This window comes from Pongo pygmaeus, chromosome 7 (assembly GCF_028885625.2).
Source record: "Pongo pygmaeus isolate AG05252 chromosome 7, NHGRI_mPonPyg2-v2.0_pri, whole genome shotgun sequence".
NCBI classification, from domain to species: domain Eukaryota; kingdom Metazoa; phylum Chordata; class Mammalia; order Primates; family Hominidae; genus Pongo; species Pongo pygmaeus.
This window is the reverse complement of record NC_072380.2, coordinates 106,159,671-106,179,324: the sequence shown is the minus strand read 5'-3', so window position 1 is coordinate 106,179,324 and position 19,654 is coordinate 106,159,671. Positions and strand designations below refer to the sequence as shown.

Here is a 19,654-nt window from a genome sequence, read left to right as displayed (position 1 = left end):
TCCCATTTAGAGTAAATTCTTATGAATTAATAATACAAATTCTCTGTTTACAGAAATACACTTTAAAATATTTAGAAAGGCAACTTTCTTCTAAGTCTAAAACTACCGAAACATCAAAAGAATCTACTCACTAGGGATAGAATTTCTTCACAATTCTAGATCACTGTGAAGGACTAATAAATTGCATCTTACTTATATATACTTCTTTGACATAGTGGAGAATATTTAGTTGATAATAACACCATTTCAAGAACAGATTTGCCATTTCTTGAAATCTCTATTTCAGGGTCCACACTCATACACGAAGTTGCTTTTTATCCACACAGGTGGGGGAAGTGTCAAAGCTGCAAGCTAAAGGGGGCTTCCCTTTGGTGCTGAGAGTCCTGAGCTAGCTCTCCAGTGCTTGTTTTTTTGTTACTTAACATCTGGAGAGGGTGGATGGGACTCTAATTACTGTTCGCTTGTAGTATCTAGGAGACCAGCAGTTAAGTGCCTTCCTATAGGATTCCTCTTCCATGTATAAGCAAGCACCTTATGCCCTCCACTAGACCCCAGTATTTCATTGACCCTAAAGGACAGAGTACAGTTGGTTGAAATGTTATTCCTTCTTTTGGTGGGGTTAGTCATATTCTAAACCTTTACAAAATTGTAGTAAAAGTAGACATTGTTGCTCTCTGCTATGAAAATATCTGCTTCCAACATATTTCTCTCAAGAAAATGAAGGAAAATGTAGAAAAATTTTAAAAATTTACCTCTTGTTGTAGATATGTAAGGAAGGATGCTAAAATAAAATTTTGGCAAGCCAAATCCACAACACAGAAGAACAGCAGATCAAAAATAAGAAGGGTAGCTTCATTTCCATAATACAGGACACTGCTGAAAGAATAACCTTCATCTATTAAAAAAATTTAGAAAATATAAATTAGAAATTTAAAAAAGGAACAAGTCTGTGATAAATTTCTGGTGACAAAATCTGGATACTTAAAAACAGCACATTAGAAACATACTATATACAATACTTCATGGCTTACACAAAAATAAACAAACATTTTAAGATTTGTTCATCTGAAAGAGGTTAGTTAAAAAACTTATAAAAACTCCTAAAAAGCAGTTTTAACATTAGGACCAATGGTTGGTAATTGCTAGTAGTGTAAGTTTCAAAGACCAGTCAATAAATAGCCTTTCTCTATTTCTTTGTACAACTAAAAGCTAAATTAATCTTACAAACATTCCCTAAGATAGAGTAAATCAGAGAAAAAAACCAGCAAGGCACAGAGTAAGTACACAGTGTTCAAGAGTTCAAGAATTTATCTCAAATAGTCCCGCTAAGGTTTTGCTCTAAGACCTCTTCTCACTCCACCAGCGGGTTTCATCCTTATTGGGATGTGAATACCCTTTTAAAAAGATTATGAAGAGGCCGGGGACAGTGGCTCATGCCTGTAATTCCAGCACTTTGAGAGGCTGAGGCAGGAGGACTGCTTGAGGCCAGGAGTTCAAGACCAGCCTAGGCAACATAGTGAGACTTCATCTCTACCAAAAAAAAGAAAGAAAAGCTAGGTCTGGTGGGTCTGCTGGTGCACACCTGTAGTCTTAGCTATTTAGGAAGCTGAGATGGGAGGACTGCATGAACCCAGGAGTTTGAGGTTATAGCGAGCTATTAATATGATTGCACCACTGTACTCTAGACTGGGCAACAGAGCAAGAACCTGTCTCTAAAAAAAACAAACAAAAAAAAGCCCGATGAAAGCTATAGATCCTTCCATTAGGAAAAAAAAAAAGAAAGTATACATATACTTGGGAGGCCGAGGCGGGCAGATCACGAGGTCAGGAGATTGAGACCATCCTGGCTAACACGGTGAAACCCCGTCTCTACTAAAAATACAAAAAATTAGCCGCGCATGGTGGCGAGCGCCTGTAGTCCCAGCCACTCAGGAGGCTGAGGCAGGAGAATGGCATGAACCCGGGAGGCGGAGCTTGCAGTGAGCCGAGATCGTGCCACTGCACTCCAGCCTGGGCTATAGAGTAAGACTCCGTCTCAGAAAAAAAAAAAAAAAAAAAAAAAAAAAAAAAAAAAAAAAGTATACATATACAACTCTTGCAAACAATTTCAGGGAAATCCAGAGAACCACTGAAGCAGCCCATGGACACCCAGTTAGGAACATTTGCTTTACACAAGAGGGCATGTGGAGTGCTGGTAATGTTCTCTCTTGAAAGGGTACTAGTTATAGGGGTATATTCAGTTTGTGAAAATTCACTGATCTATAAGTTATATCCTTATAAAATATGCACATTACACTTGCATATATAATCTTAAAAAACCTGTTTTACATGCTCTCTCGGTGATTTTCTACTAACATTGCTCCAGCAATGACTTCATATGATAGCAACTCCTCAATTTATTGTGTGCTTTTACTTTCTCCTACAACCTGGTCTCTCATATTTAATGCCTACTGGATACCTCTTCCTAGATGTCCTGAAGTACCTCAAGATGCAACATACTGAAAACTAAATTCATCCTCTTTCCCTCAAAACCTGATCCTCCCTCTGTATTGCCTCTGTTATTGAAAAGCATCACCACCCACTTAGTCACACAGCCAGAAGTCTGGATAATTTTTGACTACTCTTTTCTCTTAACATTTCTGGCAATCCTTTCTTCTTCTCTAGCCCCACTGCTACTGCCTTAGCTCATAGTCTCATCATCTCTTGATGAAGATGAAGGTAGTGAGGTCGGGCGCAGTGGCTCACACCTGTAATCCCAGCACTTTGGGAGGCCAAGGTGGGCAGATCACTTGAGGTCAGGAGTTCGAGGCCAGCCTGGCCAATACAGTGAAACTCCAACCCTACTAAAAATACAAAAATTAGCCAGGTGTGGTGGCAGGCGCCTGTAATCCCAGCTACTTGGGTAGCTGAGGCAGGAGAATTGCTTGAACCTGGCAGGCGGAGGTTGCAGTGAGCCGAGATTGCGCCACTGCACTCCAGCCTAGACAACAGAGCGAGACTCCATCTCCAAAAAAAAGAAGATAGAGAAATGGAAGAACATACTTAGAAAGAAGAGGAAGATAGGAGGAAGAGGAAGGAAGACTGCAGAAGGAACAAATGAGAAAGGAAGAAAAAAGCAGGAAGAAGGAAGAAAGAAGGGGATGATTGTATTATTAAAAATAATAGGGCCAGGCACAGTGGCTCACGCCTGTAATCCCAGCACTTTGGGAGGCTGAGGCAGGCAGATCACATGAGGTCAGGAGTTCAAGACCAGCCTGACCAACATGGTGAAACCCCGCCTCTACTAAAAATACAAAAATTAGCCAGGTGTGGTGGCACACGCCTGTAATCCCAGCTACTTGGGAGGCTGAGGCAGGAGAATCACTTGAACCTGGGAGGCGGAGGTTGCAGTGAGCCCAGATTGCACCATCGTGCTCCAGCCTGGGCGACAAGAGTGAAATTCCATCTCAAACAAACAAAAAAATAATAATAATAACATTTCCTTTCTGAGTGCCTACCCATAACAGATACTTTACTGGGTTCTTTATATTAACACATAATAACCCCACAAAACTTTTAGAGGATTGTAACCTATTTTACAAAGAAGTCATTAAAGTTCAGAAATGCTAGGCAAGTTTCTCAAAGTTCACAAAGTCAGTAAATGGTAAAGTCAGGTTTTGAATCCAAGACCAGAAGACTCTGAAAGCTACAATATTTTTGTTTGTTTGTTTTTGTTTTACAGAGACAGGGTCTTGCTCTGCCACCCAGGCTGTAGTGCTATGGCAGAGATCATAACTCACTGCAGCCTCGAACTGCTGGGGTCAAGTGACCGCCTGCCTTGGCCTCCCAAAGGGCTGGTATTACAGGTGTGAGCCACTATGCCCTGGAGGAAAGCTATAATCCTAATGTCTAAATTATGCTGTTACAATTTTCCATCTATTCAATTCAACTTGTAACCTACTGACAGAGTAATTCTTCCAATTTACAAATCAGATCTGCTTAGCACCCTTCAATGATATCCATGTTCATTAGCAGTGGTTTCTTTTTCTTTTCTCTACTTTTTTTTTTTTTTTTTTGAGACAGAGTTTTGCTCTTGTTGCCCAGGTTGGAGTGCAATGGTGCGATCTCAGCTCACTGCAACCTCCGCTTCCTGGGTTCAAGCGATTCTCCTGCCTCAGCCTCCTAACTAGCTGGGATTACAGGCATGCACCACCACGCCTGGCTAATTTTGTATTTTTAATAGAGACAGGGTTTCACCATATTGGCCAGGCTGGTCTCAAACTCCTGACCTCAGATGATCTACCTGCCTCGGCCTCCCAAAGTGCTAGGATTACAGGCATGAGCCACCGCACCCAGCCCCATTAGCAGTGGTTTCTTCTTTTTTTTTGAGACGGAGTCTTGCTCTGTCCTCCAGGCTGGAGTGCAGTGGTGTGATCTCGGCGCTCACTAGCAGTAGTTTCTAAATCATTTTGATCATGCATCTCTATCAGAATAAGATGTTGAGCATGCAACCCATAATAGATATAATAGAAATATTTTATTAATTACTACTCTATAGAATATAAATTTAAAAATAGATTAAGGGTGATTAAATTGCAAATATACAAATAGACATTTTAATATTTTCTTCTCACACCTCCATGATCAACTTATATACATCTTGTGGGGCAAAAAATTAAAAAAATTTTTTGGAAACAACAGATTTACAGGATAGAGTGAAGCTCCTTAGTGTATCAGGCAAGGACTTTGGAATTTGGTCTCTGCCTTCTTTATCTTTCAAGTACTCTCTTCCACTGTGTCCCACTTCATATCAGACTTTATAAAGTTTGTAAGTGCATAATGCACTTTGCGCACTGTTTTTGAATTCCCTTTTCCCTGTCTGCATGAATTTCTTTGCCTCTCTCTCTTACCTCGATCCTCTTGATTGACAAACAGCTACTGATTTTTTAAAACTCAGTTCAAACTTCTCCAGCTTGCCTCTTCTGGCTTTACCTCATATCTGGTTAGATTTTCTATGCTCCCATCTGTCCCCAGCATAACCTGTGCCTGCACAGACTTCTATGCCAGTACCACCCTACTTATTCACATGTCTGTCTTCTATAGTCTGTTAAACAAGATATCCAAGGTAGGGATCATTCGTCTGTGTATCTCAGACTGACACAATATCTGGCATGCAATAACATATGGGTAAATGATATCTAGGCCAGGGTACTGGTTATACCACTTCCATTCTTACTCATACAATAGGTTATCAGTCATACTACAAATGACATGTATACTATCTTTTTAATATGAAACCAGTTTTAATCACTATTCCTGTCACAAATAATAGCGATTTTTACAAACTTGGATAAGATAAAAAATTAAATGTTAAAGATTAATCACAAATGTTATTCTTCTTTTAAGTGTTTCATACGTTTGGCATTAAACGAACAGTCCAATAAAATCTGAATTTTATTTGTTTTACTATCTCTTCCATGTGGACTGTTGATTCTGAAATTCACCTTTTCTACTTTTTTATAGAATCTTTTATGTATTTGTTTCCTGCTACACGACACAATAAAATAGAACACAGAAAAGAATTATAATTCATGAGGTTAACTGAGTTCATTATGTTTCCTTTGTTTTTATGTAAGATTATTATTATTATTTGAAACGGAGTTTCACTCTTGTCGCCCAGGCTGGAGTGCAATGGAGTGATCCCAGCTCACTGCAACCTCTGCCTCCCAGGTTCAAGCCATTCTCCTGACTCAGCCTCCCAAGTAGCTGGGACTATACGTGCCTGCCACCATGCCTGGCTAAGTTTTGTATTTTTAGTAAAGACGGGTTTCACCATGTTGGCCAGGCTGGTCTGGAACTCCTGACCTCAGGTGATCCACTTGCCTCGGCCTCCCAAAGTGCTGGGATTACAGGCATGAGTAACCGCACCTAGCCAAAAAATTATTAAATCAAAAGAAAAATATCAGCCGGGCATGGTGGCTCATGCCTGTAATCCCAGCACTTTGGGAGGCCGAGGTGGGCGGATCACAAGGTCAAGAGATCGAGACCATCCTGGCTAACATGGTGAAACCCGTCTCTACTAAAAATACAAAAAAAATTAGCCAGGCGTGGTGGCGGGCACCTGTAGTCCCAGCTACTTGGGAAGCTGAGGCAGGAGAATGGCATGAACCCGGGAGGTGGAGCTTGTGGTGAGCTGAGATCGTGCCACTGCACTCCAGCCTGGCCAACAGAGCGAGACGCCATCTAAAAAAAAAAAAAAAGAAAAAAAGAAAAATATCTACAAGCACTTTTTTCTCAAACTTTGAAAACAGTTATCAAGTTCTACAAAGGGATTTAGAAGATACCATTGTAAAAGATGCTTTTTTCCATTGGTTCCATGAATTCCATTCCAAGAATTCTTTCAAGAAGCAACTTATCTTTTATAAAGTAATCCATTTCCTTATGAACCTAATGAAAAAAAAGACAGCATCATTTCAAAAACAGTAGTGAAATAAATGCTTTGCAATTAATGTAAAATCAGCAGGAGAGAAAATGAAAAATGAATAGTATACAAAGAAAATCTGTTCTTCAAAAAGACTGAATTTACTACATTGAAACCTATAACAAAATTCTCTACAGGAATGTTTTAAATTTTAAATGCCCTTAGTAGTATTTAGGGCTAGATATACTGAAAATCAATTTATAAAATGCTTTTCAGAAATACAATCATAGCATAACACAAGGATTTCAATAATGAATAACACAGTAATATTTTGGTAACTGGCTAACAAAATTCCAGTGCAGACATAGTTTAAGGGAATCATCATTATGTTAACAGACACATAAAATTTCATTTTACTTTTGTGTAACCTAACTCTATCCCTAAGCTGTAGTTTGTTAATGGCTAGAAATGTCTTTTAAAAATATATTATTCCTAAGTATTGAATGTGACAGACAAAAAAAGGGAAGGTCCTAAGGTGGGGGTTCTAAGTTTACTGACTTAGTTGACTTGAAGAAATAATTGACATTCCCACTTAACTTTTTAAAAACTGCATTTGATCCCAGCTTAAATATAAATGTTGACATACATACATGGTCAATGAAGGAGCCAAGAAATTTATTCATCATATGATATGCTTTTATACTCTGCTCAAAAGTACTTGCTGATGAACTCAATAGTCTAGCAGGACCATTTTTCTAATGTAAAAAAGAGAAATGAATACAAAGTGTTATGTTCTTGGTATCTAAAAAACATGAAATATTGACAGAATATATCTGAACCGTACTTTATACAAACCCTTATTAGTGTCTCATGAATTCTGTCATAATGTTGTCTCATCTGGTTAGAAATCGCAATCTCAAAAGTCTGACCATCTGTGTTGGGTACCAAACCTCTCTGGCTACACAAATTTTCCTGAAAAGTTAAAGAATTTAAGTTAAGATCAAAATTATAAAAAATTTGCTGCCTCAAAAACAAAATACAGACCTTTTTTTTTTGCTGTTATCACATATTACAAGATTCAGGTGCTAAGTGAAATTCACTGAAACTATATTTGAGAAACAGATTCTACCATTATCCAAGGTTCCCAGATTTTGCTAATTTCTACTTTATTCTAATTCATACTCCCTTGCAGGTCTTTATATCATCTCCTTTGCTCTACTTAAATATATATATAGATATAGATAATATATATGTAATATAAATATATATATAGATAATATATATAATATAAATATATATAGATAAATATCTATAATAGATAAATATATATTTATATATAATAAATATATAATAAATATATATATTTATATATAATACATATATATAAATATATATCTATAATAGAGAAATATATATTTATATAATGTATAAATATTATATAGTAGATAAATATATATCTATAATATATATATTTATTATCTATAATTTATTGTCTATTATATATAATATATATAATCCATAATAGGTATATATATATTTATATATTTATCACATATATTTATATATTTAAGTAGAGCATATATATATTTTTAGGTAGAGCATATATACATATATTTAAGTAGAACAGAGTAAAGGAGATGATATGAAGACATATATATGTTTATTGTATATTGATATTCTTAGCTTCCTTTATAATTGACCTTATTGCTCTTTTAATGTATGCTGAAAGGTCTTGCTTTGGAGTTAACTAGTTTTATAATTGCAAATGATCTTTTTTGTTTTCTAACATTTTTAAGATGCTTCCAATAAAACATAGTGATACATAACCAAACAGTTAATGTTATGAACCAGATATCCATATCCATTTTGGGTTTCCCTGACACAACTTGGATCCTGACAACCACAAATATGTAAAAAAAATTTTGATTTGATTGATGCTTCAAGGTTCGACTCAAGTTCTCTGGCCTTCATAAAGCCTGTCTACCTACTCCAGAGGTTAATATTTTCCTTCTTTGTCTAAATCTAACCCAAAAACATAATATGGCACTTGGCTTTCTATACACTTAAAGGAAGAATACATGTAGTGAACTTCTCTATTTAAAAAATTTTTTTCTTGATTAAAAACATTCATGCCATTGCAGAAAATTTACAAAATAAAGAGAAATACAAAAAAGAAAAGAAAAATATTAACTAAAATCTCAACACCCAGAAATATAGATATCTTAAGGAATTTCATTTCCAGTCTTTTTTCTAAGGCATGTACATATAAATAGCACAAAATTGGGATCACAATGACTTCTTTTTCACCTAACGTTATAGCCTGAGCAATTCCCCATGTCATCAAATATTCTACAAAATATGATTTTACCATCTACTTAAGATTTCACCGCAAAGGTAAACCAATTTATTTAATATTCTCCAATTTTTACATACTTTTCCCCTTACAAATAACCTCTGTGATAAAGATCCTGAATTTAAGTAGCTGTTCATATTGTTAATTTTTCCTTGAGTTAACATTCATAAAATCAGTGAATCAAAGATTATGAACCTTAAAAAGCTCTTGGTATATACATTGCCCAAACACTTTCCAGAAGGTCTGCATAAATTCAACCTGCCACCAGTAGCTTTGTGGTTGCCCATTTCACTGTGTCCTCGATGCTATTAAGTACTAGCTTTTCAAAAAAATTTTTGCTAATTTGAAGAGGGGAAAATCATTATTTTTATATTCAGTTCTTTGATAATGAGTTAAAATATTTTTAGAGCTTTATTAGTGTCTATTGGTCATTTTTCCATTGAGATTTTAATTTAGTGTTTTCTTAATGATTTGCATAACTTTCAATATTGTTATCAATTTCTTTGTCATATTTGTTATAAGTATTTTACTCTAATTCACTTTTATAATTGCTTGATAAGCAAATGTACTATATTAATAAAGTAACATCAATTAATATTCCCTTTTTGATGATTTCTATTCTTTATCCTTAGAATATCATCCCCCAGTCTGAAATATTCTTTTCTAGGTTCTTATGGCTTCATGTTTTACATTTAACTTTTTAATCACAAGGTAATTTCTAATGCTTAATCAAGTGATCCAGTTCAATGTATTAAATACATTCTTCTCTGAAATGCCATTATCATGTGTCAAGTTCTTACAAATCACAGGTATGGCCCCTTAATCACTAAATCCTCTTGGTTTTTCCACTTAAGCACATCTTATTATTAAAAAAATTTTATTATGGAAGTTTTCCAAATGTACATAGTAGAGAGAATAGTAAACCACTCATTACCTAGCTTCAGCAATTACTAATATTTTATCAATTTTGTTTCATCTATCCTCCCAAATTTTCTTTTTTCTTAGAGTATTTTAAAGTTAAACCCAGACCATGTCATTTCATCTGTAAATGCTTTGTATTTCTAATAAGGACTTTAAAATAAATAACTACCATGCCATTTTCATACCTAACAAAATTAGTTATTCCTTAACATTTAGTCCATTAAAAATCTCCCAGATTTTTTTAATAGTTGGTTTGTCTGAATGAGGATCCAAATAAAGTCCACACATTGTATCAGATTGGTTTGTTTTTCAAACCTTTCTTATAATCTAATAGTTCGTACACTGCCACCATCATCCTTCCTTTTCTTTTCATGTCATTGATTTGTCTGGAGACAGAGTCATTTATCCTGTGAGGCAGCCTATATTCCAGACCTGGCTAATTACTTCCTATGGTGCTATTTAATTTGTCCCTTTATCACTTGTATTTCCTATAAACTGGTGATTAGAGCTAGAGGGTTGATTATACTCAGATTCAGTTTTTTAGGCAAAAATACTTCATTGGTGAAATTATATACTTCCTACTGCATCAAGGCAGGAAGCGTTTATGTCAGTTTTCCTTATTTTTATTTACAGTGTGTCTAAATTACGTCAGCCTAATCCCTCATTATAAAGTTCCCTGTCAACAATCACTTAATCATTTCGCATCCACTGATAATGGCAGCTTACATTCATCAATCCACTAGTCATTGCAAAATGGTAATTTTTCTAACTTAGAATTCCTTCTACTTTCTTCTATAAGGAGGAACTTTCCCTCATGAATTATTTGGTTACTGTGATACAGTTCATATAGAAACTACAAGATAAAATTAGATTCTTTCCCTTTATGAATGTTCAGGGTGAGTTGGTCTCTAGCAACTTCCTTTTTTTTTTTTTTTTTTTTTTTTTGAGAAGGAGTCTCACTCTGTCGTCCAAGCTGGAGTGCGGTGGTGCGATCTCGGCTCACTGCAAGCTCCACCTCCCGGGTTCACGCCATTCTGCCTCAGCCTCCCAAGTAGCTGGGACTACAGGCGCCCGCCACCACGCCCGGCTGATTTTTTTGTATTTTTAGTAGAGACACAGTTTCACTGTGTTAGCCAAGATGGTCTCGATCTCCTGACCTCATGATCTGCCCGCCTCGGCCTCCCAAAGTGCTGGGATTACAGGCGTGAGCCACCATGCCTGGCAGTCCTTAGCAACTTTCAAAGTGATCAATAGGCCAGGTGCGCAGTGACTCAAGCCTGTAATCCTAGCACTTTGGGAGGCCAAGGTGGGTGGATCACCTGAGGTCAGGATTCAAGACCAGCCTGGCCAACATGGTGAAACCTCATCTCTACTAAAAATACAAAATTAGCTGGGTGTAGTGGCAGATGCCTGCAGTCCCAGCTGCTCAGGAAGCTGAGATGGGAGGATCACTTGAACCCAGGAGGCAGAGGCTGCAGTGAGCCGAGATTACACCACTGCACTCCAGCCCGGGTGACAGAGGAAGACTCCATCTCAAAAAAAAAAAAAAAAAAAATTTATCAATGAAGACTGTTTTTTTTTTTTAAAACAAATCCAGCATTTATAAGAATCCACTTCTCAACTTAAAAACAAAAAGATGTAAAACATTTTCTTACCGCTTCTCTTTTAAGGTTCATATTCATTTCTTCCATATTAGTATCTGCATGCCCATGTACTGATCTACCATGAATGTAATATCCAAAACATTTGTGGGATAGCAGAAACACTGATATCTATAAAAAGAGAATAAAAAGAAGCAATTAGCAACTCATCTGCAAAACAATAAAAAATTAAGTTTTCCTTAAAATTGCTTTCTTTTTCCCAAAATAATGAAGATTGTATTCTTGGGAAATATATAAAAAGGATAATAAAGTAATGAAGGATAATAAGGTTTTTTTTTTTTTTCTTTAAGTGTTTGAAAAAGAGATTGAAGTTATTTTCCAAGAAAGGGAGAAACAAGTCTGGGCAACATAGGGAAACTCTATCTCTACAAAAAAAAAAAAAAAATAGCTGAGTGTTGGTGGTGCACACCTGTGGTCCCAGCTACTTGGGAAGCTGAGGTGGGAGGATTGCTTGAACTCAGGAGGTCAAGGTTGCAGTAAGCTACGATTGCATGACTGTAGTCCAGCCTGGGTTACAGTGCGAGACCTTTTCTCAAAAAAAAAAAAAAAAAAAGAAAAGAAAACAGAAAAGAAAAGAAAAGAAACAGGGTTGACATACAAACAATTTTCAGGGGTACTGGAATGAATGAACTACTTGGTAGCATAAGAAATTCATAATTAAGAAACTGCAAATAAACATAAAAAGCAGGCTGGGCACAGTGGCTCACACCTGTAATCCCAGCACTTGGGGAGGCTGGATCACCTGAGGTCAGGAGTTCAAGACCAGCCTGGCCAACATGGGGAAACCCCATCCATACCAAAAATACAAAAAAAAAAATTAGCCCAGCATAGTGGTGCACACCTGTAATCCCAGCTACTCAGGAGGTTGAGGTATGAGAATTGCTTAAACCTGGGAGCCAGAGGTTGCAGTGAGCCAAGATGGTGCCACTGCACTCCAGCCTGGGTGACGGAGCAAGACCGTTTCAAAAAAAAAAATGAAAAAACGAAGGCAGTAAGTATTAACTTGTAGCTCATTATAATTATCTCTGGAATTAACAACCAGTGGAAATTGGCCCAAAAATTCAATCATACCAAATCACTTTTAAAGCCTCTCTTAACAAACTCATGACCTTTAAAAAGGGAAAGTAACAGTTGCAAGATGAAGTCAGAAAGTACTTACATTACTCATAGAGCACAAATCAACAAACTGTCGAATTTTATCTTCTATAAATCTCTCATAAAAGACAGCAAAGAACATGACCTGAAACATTAAGTCAAGTTTATGCGTATTAGCTTTTAGGATTTTAATTTTCTTTTACAGCCACAGTGCAGCATCTTAAGAAAAAAAAAGTTCCAACCAAAAGCACAGTGGCCTTTAACAGTTCCTACGTGATAAAGTCCTACTTGTAATTTCTGACTCTTCTGTCAAAGGAGGATTTTAGAATTGTGTTGAGTCATCAAGGGAGCCTATTTTGATTTTTGAAAACTTTTCTGTGTCATTAAAACAAGCTATGACAAACACGTGAGAAGAAAGAAAAAGTATTTTAAAAATATAGGACATATCAATGCATCGATGGTCGGATTTATGTTTGGTTTTGCAATTTTGCTCATCTAAATTCCAAGACATGAGAAAATGCTCTACTTTTCAAATTAATTTTCTCTGCCAGAACAGCACATAAAAAGCATATATCTAGTATTCTGACTACAAAGTATTAAAAATTCATATGGAATGGTTTCCTGTTTTTTCTTAGATTTAATACTAGAAACAGAAATTTTATAAATAAAAATTTTACATGGTACATCTTTTTAGACATGTTTCAGAAAAAGATAAAATTTCCTAACTCCCCTATTTAAAGCTGTCCCCACTGTCCCCCATTCCTATCTTCCACTCCCCTTCCTTCTATTTACTCTCTATCTCATGTCCCTGCTGATTCTCTTCACAGCACTTGGCACAATCTGTCATTTGTTCCTGTAACAGCATATCCATAAGCTCAGCACAGCATCCAGTACACAAAATGCACTCAAATATGTGGATGAATAGATAAATGAATCTACACCAGCCGACTGCTGAAAATGTTTTCCTACATACTCTATATACATATTTTAAACCTCTTTAAAGGATGTGAAAAACAGCAATATTCAAGGTTTAAAAATTAAGACACTACTTAAAAGCGGAAGAGGCTGGGTTTAAGGAAATAAAAGGAGTGAACAATTATTAGAATCAAGGAGAGTTTAGACAAATTTATAAAACTGTAACAGGTTGTTAAAGGAACCCTTAAGGATTCTTGACAAATAGATAAACACTAATCATTTTAGAATATTACCATGGAGAGAAATGCTTTATTATACAGCTGACAGCGAAGTGAGAAGCAAAGAATGAAGTTAGATGGTGGTGTCTGAGATTGCTAGGTGCTGTCCCAACAATCCTTTCTCCTTAGTACCAGATCCCTTCCTTGAGCAGGATATACTGCTGCCCAGCTGAAAGATTCTAGTGCAGCTAGGTGTGGCCATGCAATTAAGTTCTAGCCAAGAAGACGTTGAAAGGCACTTCTGAAAAGGCTCTTAAAGAAAAGATGAGCTTACCTACTTCAATTCCCTCCTGTAACTTCATTGGCTATTATGGACCATGAAGGGACTGTGGAGATGGAAGTCCCTTGTGGCTGGGCAGAAGGACAGGCTTCTGGGTCCTGACAGTAGCACTAAGCCACCATTCCACTCCAGCCCTGTACTTTGGACCTCTGCTTATCTTTTTCATGGGAAAGACAAGCTTCTCTTTGATTTCAGCCACTCTTATTTTGATTTTGGTTGTGTTATATTCAACCAAATATGAAAAGCTTCAGATGATATTGCTTTAGACTCTCTACATCCAGATGAAACTGATATACTCACAAAATATATCAGTATATTGTACAAAATATTTCCTTACTATTACATTGATGATAAACATCAAACCCCATACTCTTTTGATTCTATCTTGTTTCCAATTCTAATATGTTTGTCTTCTTTTTCTGGTTGTCAGCTGTCCTTTTCTAACTCTATCCCTGCAGTTTCAAGTCTAAGTAAGTCTCATCAATTTAAAATAAGTATATATTTAAAAAGTTAATCCACAAATTACTGAATACCACCACCTGGACCTAATTCTCTAAGAATAAGCTCTCTTAAAAATATTTCAATCTGGCTCACACGTGTAACCCTGGCACTTTGGGAGGTTGAGATGGCACGATAGCTTGAGCTCAGGAGTTTATGACCAGCCTGGCCAACATAGTAAAACCCCGTCTCTACTAAAAACACAAAAATTAGCTGGGCATGGTGGCAGGTGCCTGTAATCCCAGCTTCTTGGGAGGCTGAGGCAGGAGAATCGCTTGTACCTGGGAGGCGAAGGTTACAGTGAGCTGAGATCACGCCACTGCACTCCAGCCCGGGCAACAAGAGTGAAACTCTGTCTCAAAAAAAAAATTGCTGGGTGTGGTGGCATGTGCCTGTAGTCCCAGCTAATCAGGAGGCTGAGGCAGGAGGATTGCTTGAGCCTGGGAGGTTGAGGCTGCAGTGAACTATGATTGCATCACTGCACTCCAGACTGGGAGACAGGGGAAGACTGTCTCTAAAAACAAAAACCAAACAAACAAAAATCTCAAAAGATCCTTAAAAATAGGCTGTTTTAGGTAGATAGCTATTAGCTAGCTATAGAAGTTAAAACTGGTCTCTCTAGAGGTCCTATCTTCATGTGCTGATTATAAAAGTTAAGCAAATTTTAAAGTAAACAGAAGGACTCTTTCTGTTTATGAGTATCTGAAAGTTAGATGCTTGCTGCTGCTTCTTTCTTTTTCTTTTCTTCCTTTCATCTTTTTTTTTTTCTTCATAGCCTCTACTAGATCCATGGGACCTGGGGCTAAAAAGACTTATTTTTACTTTTAGTCATTTTAATAAATATTTCAAGAAAAACTCCACAAGGGGTATGAGCAATTTGAGTGACGTTTCATGATATATAAATAAATGTAAACAAAAGTTATGTTTCAAAAGAAAAGAACATATTTAGGGTAGCTTATCTGTCCCTGTATTTACATATAAACTAAACAAAGAGTCTGTCCTATTACTATAAAGCTGACGACTCTCAAAGGCCCTTCAGAGCCCCACTATCGACAAGAACGTGAACTCTGAAATCAGGCTGCCTGAGTTCAAATTCCAGTTCTGTCAGTTACTAGTCACATGACTTCAGGTAATTTTTTTTTAGCCTTCCTGGGTCTCAGTTTCCTCATCTATAAAATGAGGATAATAACAGAGCTTATCTCTGAGGGCTATTATAAAGATTAAGACATTATTAGGTATAAAGCAATTACAATTGTCCTTCAGTATGTTGGGATTGAGTCCAGAACCCCCAAGTATACCAAAATCCACCCATATTCAAGTCCCACATTCAGTCCTGCTGGAACCCATCTATACAGGAAGTTGGCCCTCTACAGATGCAGAATTTGCATTCTGTGAGCACTGTATTTTCTACTCTCAATGAGTTCAGTCAAACAGTTCAACATGGGGTTGAACTATTTGAGGATCAACAGTAATTACACTTGATCTTAGCCTAAAGGCCAAGAAGTGATGGATCAACAGTAATTAATTAGTACAGTGACTAATACAATATAAGAATTGACTACTGGATGGGTGCGATGGCTCACGCCTGTAATCTCAGAACTTTGGGAGGGTGAGGAGGGTGGATCACCTGAGGTCAGGAGTTCAAGACCAGCCTGACCAACATGGTGAAAGCCCATCTCTACTAAAAATACAAAAAGAATTATCTGGATGTAGTGGTGGGAGCCTACAGTCCCAGCTACTCAGGAGGTTGAGGTGGGAGAATTGCTTGAACCCGGAAGGCAGAGGCTGCAGTGAACCAAGATCATGCCACTGCACTCCAGCCTGGGTGACAGAGCAAGACTCTGTTTCAAAAAAAAAAAAAAAAAAGAACTGACCATTAGCTATTGTTCTTGTCACCTTCTTTCTGCTACAGAAAGAAGGATGTGGTCAATATTTGATGATAATCAGTAATTAGGCAGAGGTATAAAGAAGCAATGTTACTTAGAAGTAATATTACCTGTATAATTCCTTACCTGTATAATTCCAATGGCTAGCCAAAGAGCAGCAGACACTGCATATCTCAAAATGCGGCTATAAGGAGCTATGTAGCTAGGTGGGCTTCTAGAAAGACTGGAAGATGAGTCCATTAATGCTAAGTTCTTGAATCCCACAACCTGGAGTAAAAAGGAAAAGTAATAATTTAAATGGACATGGATAAAGAAAACTACTCTAGACTGAAAATAGAAAACCTCTCCCTACTCACCTTGAAAAACTAAAATATCCAAGTTTGTATAAACAGTAGAAAATCTAGATAAAAAATAATTATTATACAGTATTTTAACTACAAAGTATTTATTACACAATATTTAGTTAGCTCATTTGGCATTCTTCTCAATATGACTAAGGGCCAAATATAACCTTATTGTCATACACACTGACAAGACTAAAAATTTAAAGGATAAAACTTTCATCAGTAAACTACCAATGAGTGAAATCAACAAGTAGTATTTCATGAGTATTTGACATGTGCCAGGCACTGTACTAAACATTCTTATACTTTAAAACAGTATATTACAAAATGTCTTCTAAAGGACATAAGTTCTTGAAAAAGGAATCTATGTTTAAATACTTTTGGTCCATCCATTACACTCATCTCCATGCCTCCCACCCTTGTAGAATAAAGGCTCTGAGAAGTTTTACAGTAAAAGGTGCTACATGATTATACTGAATCCAATATTTTCCAAACTTACTTGACCATAAAACTTTTTCATGTAACACCTTTTAAAGCCGAGGAAACTCTTAAACACATACACACACACACACACACACTACTTTAGTACAAAAAGAAAAGAAGTATGTGAGGTAACAGATAAACTAGCTTGATTTAGCCATTCCACAATGAATACATATATCAAAACACTGTATTGTAAACTATAAACATATGTAATTTTATCTGTCCATTTAAGAAAAACCAAAATACTACTTCAAGTGAACTTTGGCAGTCTTGTTCATATTATTTTAAAGCCCTAGGGATACAAACATTCTTTCACTAGTTTTACAAAAGGAAAGGAAGGGAAAGGGGAAAGAGAATGGAAAGAAAGAAGAAAAAAGAGGGAAGGCAGACAGACCTAAGAGTTAATGATTTATATTCAATCTTAATTAAGCAGATAATTCCTGAGAAAACCTATTCCCATATAAATGGTTTCCATGTTCAGTCTTATACTCAGTACAGAATACTTCCTTTAATAATTCCAACCAAATCCATGAAATAACTGCAAATGTATCACAAATATGTTGTGTTTTGTTCAGTTTAGCCCCAGCTCTTAGCACAGAACATGTTATACAGTAAGTGTTCAATAAAAATTCGTTGAAAAATATCAAACTTATAATAGTGATTCTAATGCAGGGGAGAATATGGATCAGGGGGTAGGGAGCTTTTTCAAAATATAGATACCTGGAGTTACCTCAAAGCTACTAAATCAACATAGTCTCTAAGGGTGAGCCTGAGCATAGGTATTTTACAAAAGATCCCCAAGGGATTCTGATACAAACCAGTGGTTTTAAAGCTACTCCTTGCACCTAGAGCAGCCAAACACACAGACACAGAAAGTATTATAGAATGGTGGTTGCCTGGGGTTAGGTGTAGCAGGGAATGGGTACAGAGTTGTTTAAGGGGTATAGAGTTTCAGTTTTGCAAGATGAAGAGTTCTAGAGATGAATGGTGATGATGATTTTGCATGACAATGTGAATGTACTTAACACTACTTTTTTTTTGTTTTTTTGTTTTTTTCTGAGATGGAGTTTTGCTCTTTTTGCCCAGGCTGGAGTGCAATGGTGTGATCTCGGCTCACTGTATGTAACCTCTGCCTCCCGGGTTCAAGCGATTCTCCTGCCTCAGCCTCCCGAGCAGCTGGGATTATAGGCATGTGCCGCCATGCCCGGCTAATTTTGTATTTTTTGGTAGAGACAGGGTTTCTCCATGTTGGCCAGGCTGGTCTTGAACTCTCAACCTCAGGTGATCTGCCTGCCTCGGCCTCCCAAAGTGTTGGGATTACAGGCATGAGCCACTGCGCCTGGCCAACTTCACACTATTAAACTCTACACTTAAAAATGCTTAAGATGGTAAACTTAAAAAAAGAATTGTGGTAAAATACATAACATAAAGGCACTCCTTTTTAATGGCTTCACAACAATATTTCAACCTTTGGAGAAATCTTCCACTGTCATGAAAACTTAGTTGGAATTATATTAGTTTAATATTTATGGGGTACATGTAAGTTGCATATAATCACATCAAACAGTTTATACCTCCAAAAAGAAGAGGACAGTAAGTACTTGAAAGAGTGAATTAATTTTTCTCACAGTCTGAATTTCATTCCATTCATTTGCTATAAAATATGTTCTCCATATGCTTACAGGAACAGTGGCACTTCGTACACCACCCTCACCTGGTCAGGAAAATAAAATGAGTAAAAGAGTTTTACCTCCTTTGCTCTGCAAGGGTAGCAAAAGAATTTTGGTACAAATATTTTTTATTTCAGTTACCTTCAACAGCTTTAAGAACCTTTCCTTTAGGTCGCTCCCAATCAATAAAGAATATATCTATTGTAATCTGGGATATGAGCTTATGCAAAAATTGTAGCGCCTGAGAATGACATATAATAAAACACCTGAAAAAGTACCAGCATTAAGCCTGCTTATAAAACCAATATTGACTCTTTAAGAAACATACTGTTATCACAAGAACATATAATTTTATTAGTGAATTCACATGAAGTTATAATACCACTAAGGAATCATTAAAAGCTCATCGGATAACCTGGAATCATCAAATTCACAGAATTTTCATATACATCTTAATTTACCTTCCCTTTTTATTTCTTTCTTTAAAATAGGAATATGAAAAGAGGAGACATTCTTCCTCCTCCTCACATATGGACTTATATAATTGACTCTTTCCCAAAGATTCTAGAAGCACACTTTGTTTTGCAGATCAGCTGACTTCTTTATAAGTAAAGATGTTTTCAACTATAGTTTGTTTTTCCTAATTAAAGTTTTCGAATGCTCTGTCTTTTTTTTCTATTTCTGCTATTCAGATTTCTGATTTTTAAAGAATGTGCTGTTGAAACACATCTTTCTTATTTATAGAAGCAATATGTTTAAACTGAGGCATTCTTTCTAGTTGCTGCATTATTCATCAAATAAAGGATAAAAATCTAAGTATGGGATACTTCACCTCAAGAAGCTCCCAGTCAGTGGAAAAAGCAGACACTT

At 36.5% G+C, this 19,654-nt stretch overlaps 1 protein-coding gene across 8 annotated transcripts in view; it reads right to left on the bottom strand.

Moving 5' to 3' along the window:
* Positions 1–19,654, bottom strand: part of TMEM67 (transmembrane protein 67) — a 64,011-nt gene that overhangs the window by 3,051 nt on the left and 41,306 nt on the right. For 5 of the 8 annotated variants that reach the window (XR_008504183.2, XR_008504184.2, XM_054498923.2 and 2 more), the window contains 9 exons: positions 18,926–19,025; positions 18,689–18,828; positions 16,414–16,554; positions 12,495–12,575; positions 11,330–11,446; positions 7,256–7,372; positions 7,051–7,155; positions 6,324–6,426; positions 753–895 (listed from right to left, as the gene is read on the bottom strand). Coding sequence is in view for 4 of the 8 variants with exons in the window: in XM_054498923.2 (XP_054354898.2) it covers positions 753–895; positions 6,324–6,426; positions 7,051–7,155; positions 7,256–7,372; positions 11,330–11,446; positions 12,495–12,575; positions 16,414–16,554; positions 18,689–18,828; positions 18,926–19,025 (1,047 nt within the window). In the remaining 4 variants the exon portion in view is untranslated. The remainder of the gene's footprint in view (positions 1–752; positions 896–6,323; positions 6,427–7,050; positions 7,156–7,255; positions 7,373–11,329; positions 11,447–12,494; positions 12,576–16,413; positions 16,555–18,688; positions 18,829–18,925; positions 19,026–19,654) is intronic. The other 3 variants (XR_008504185.2, XR_010127261.1, XM_054498925.2) reach the window with 1 other exon arrangement.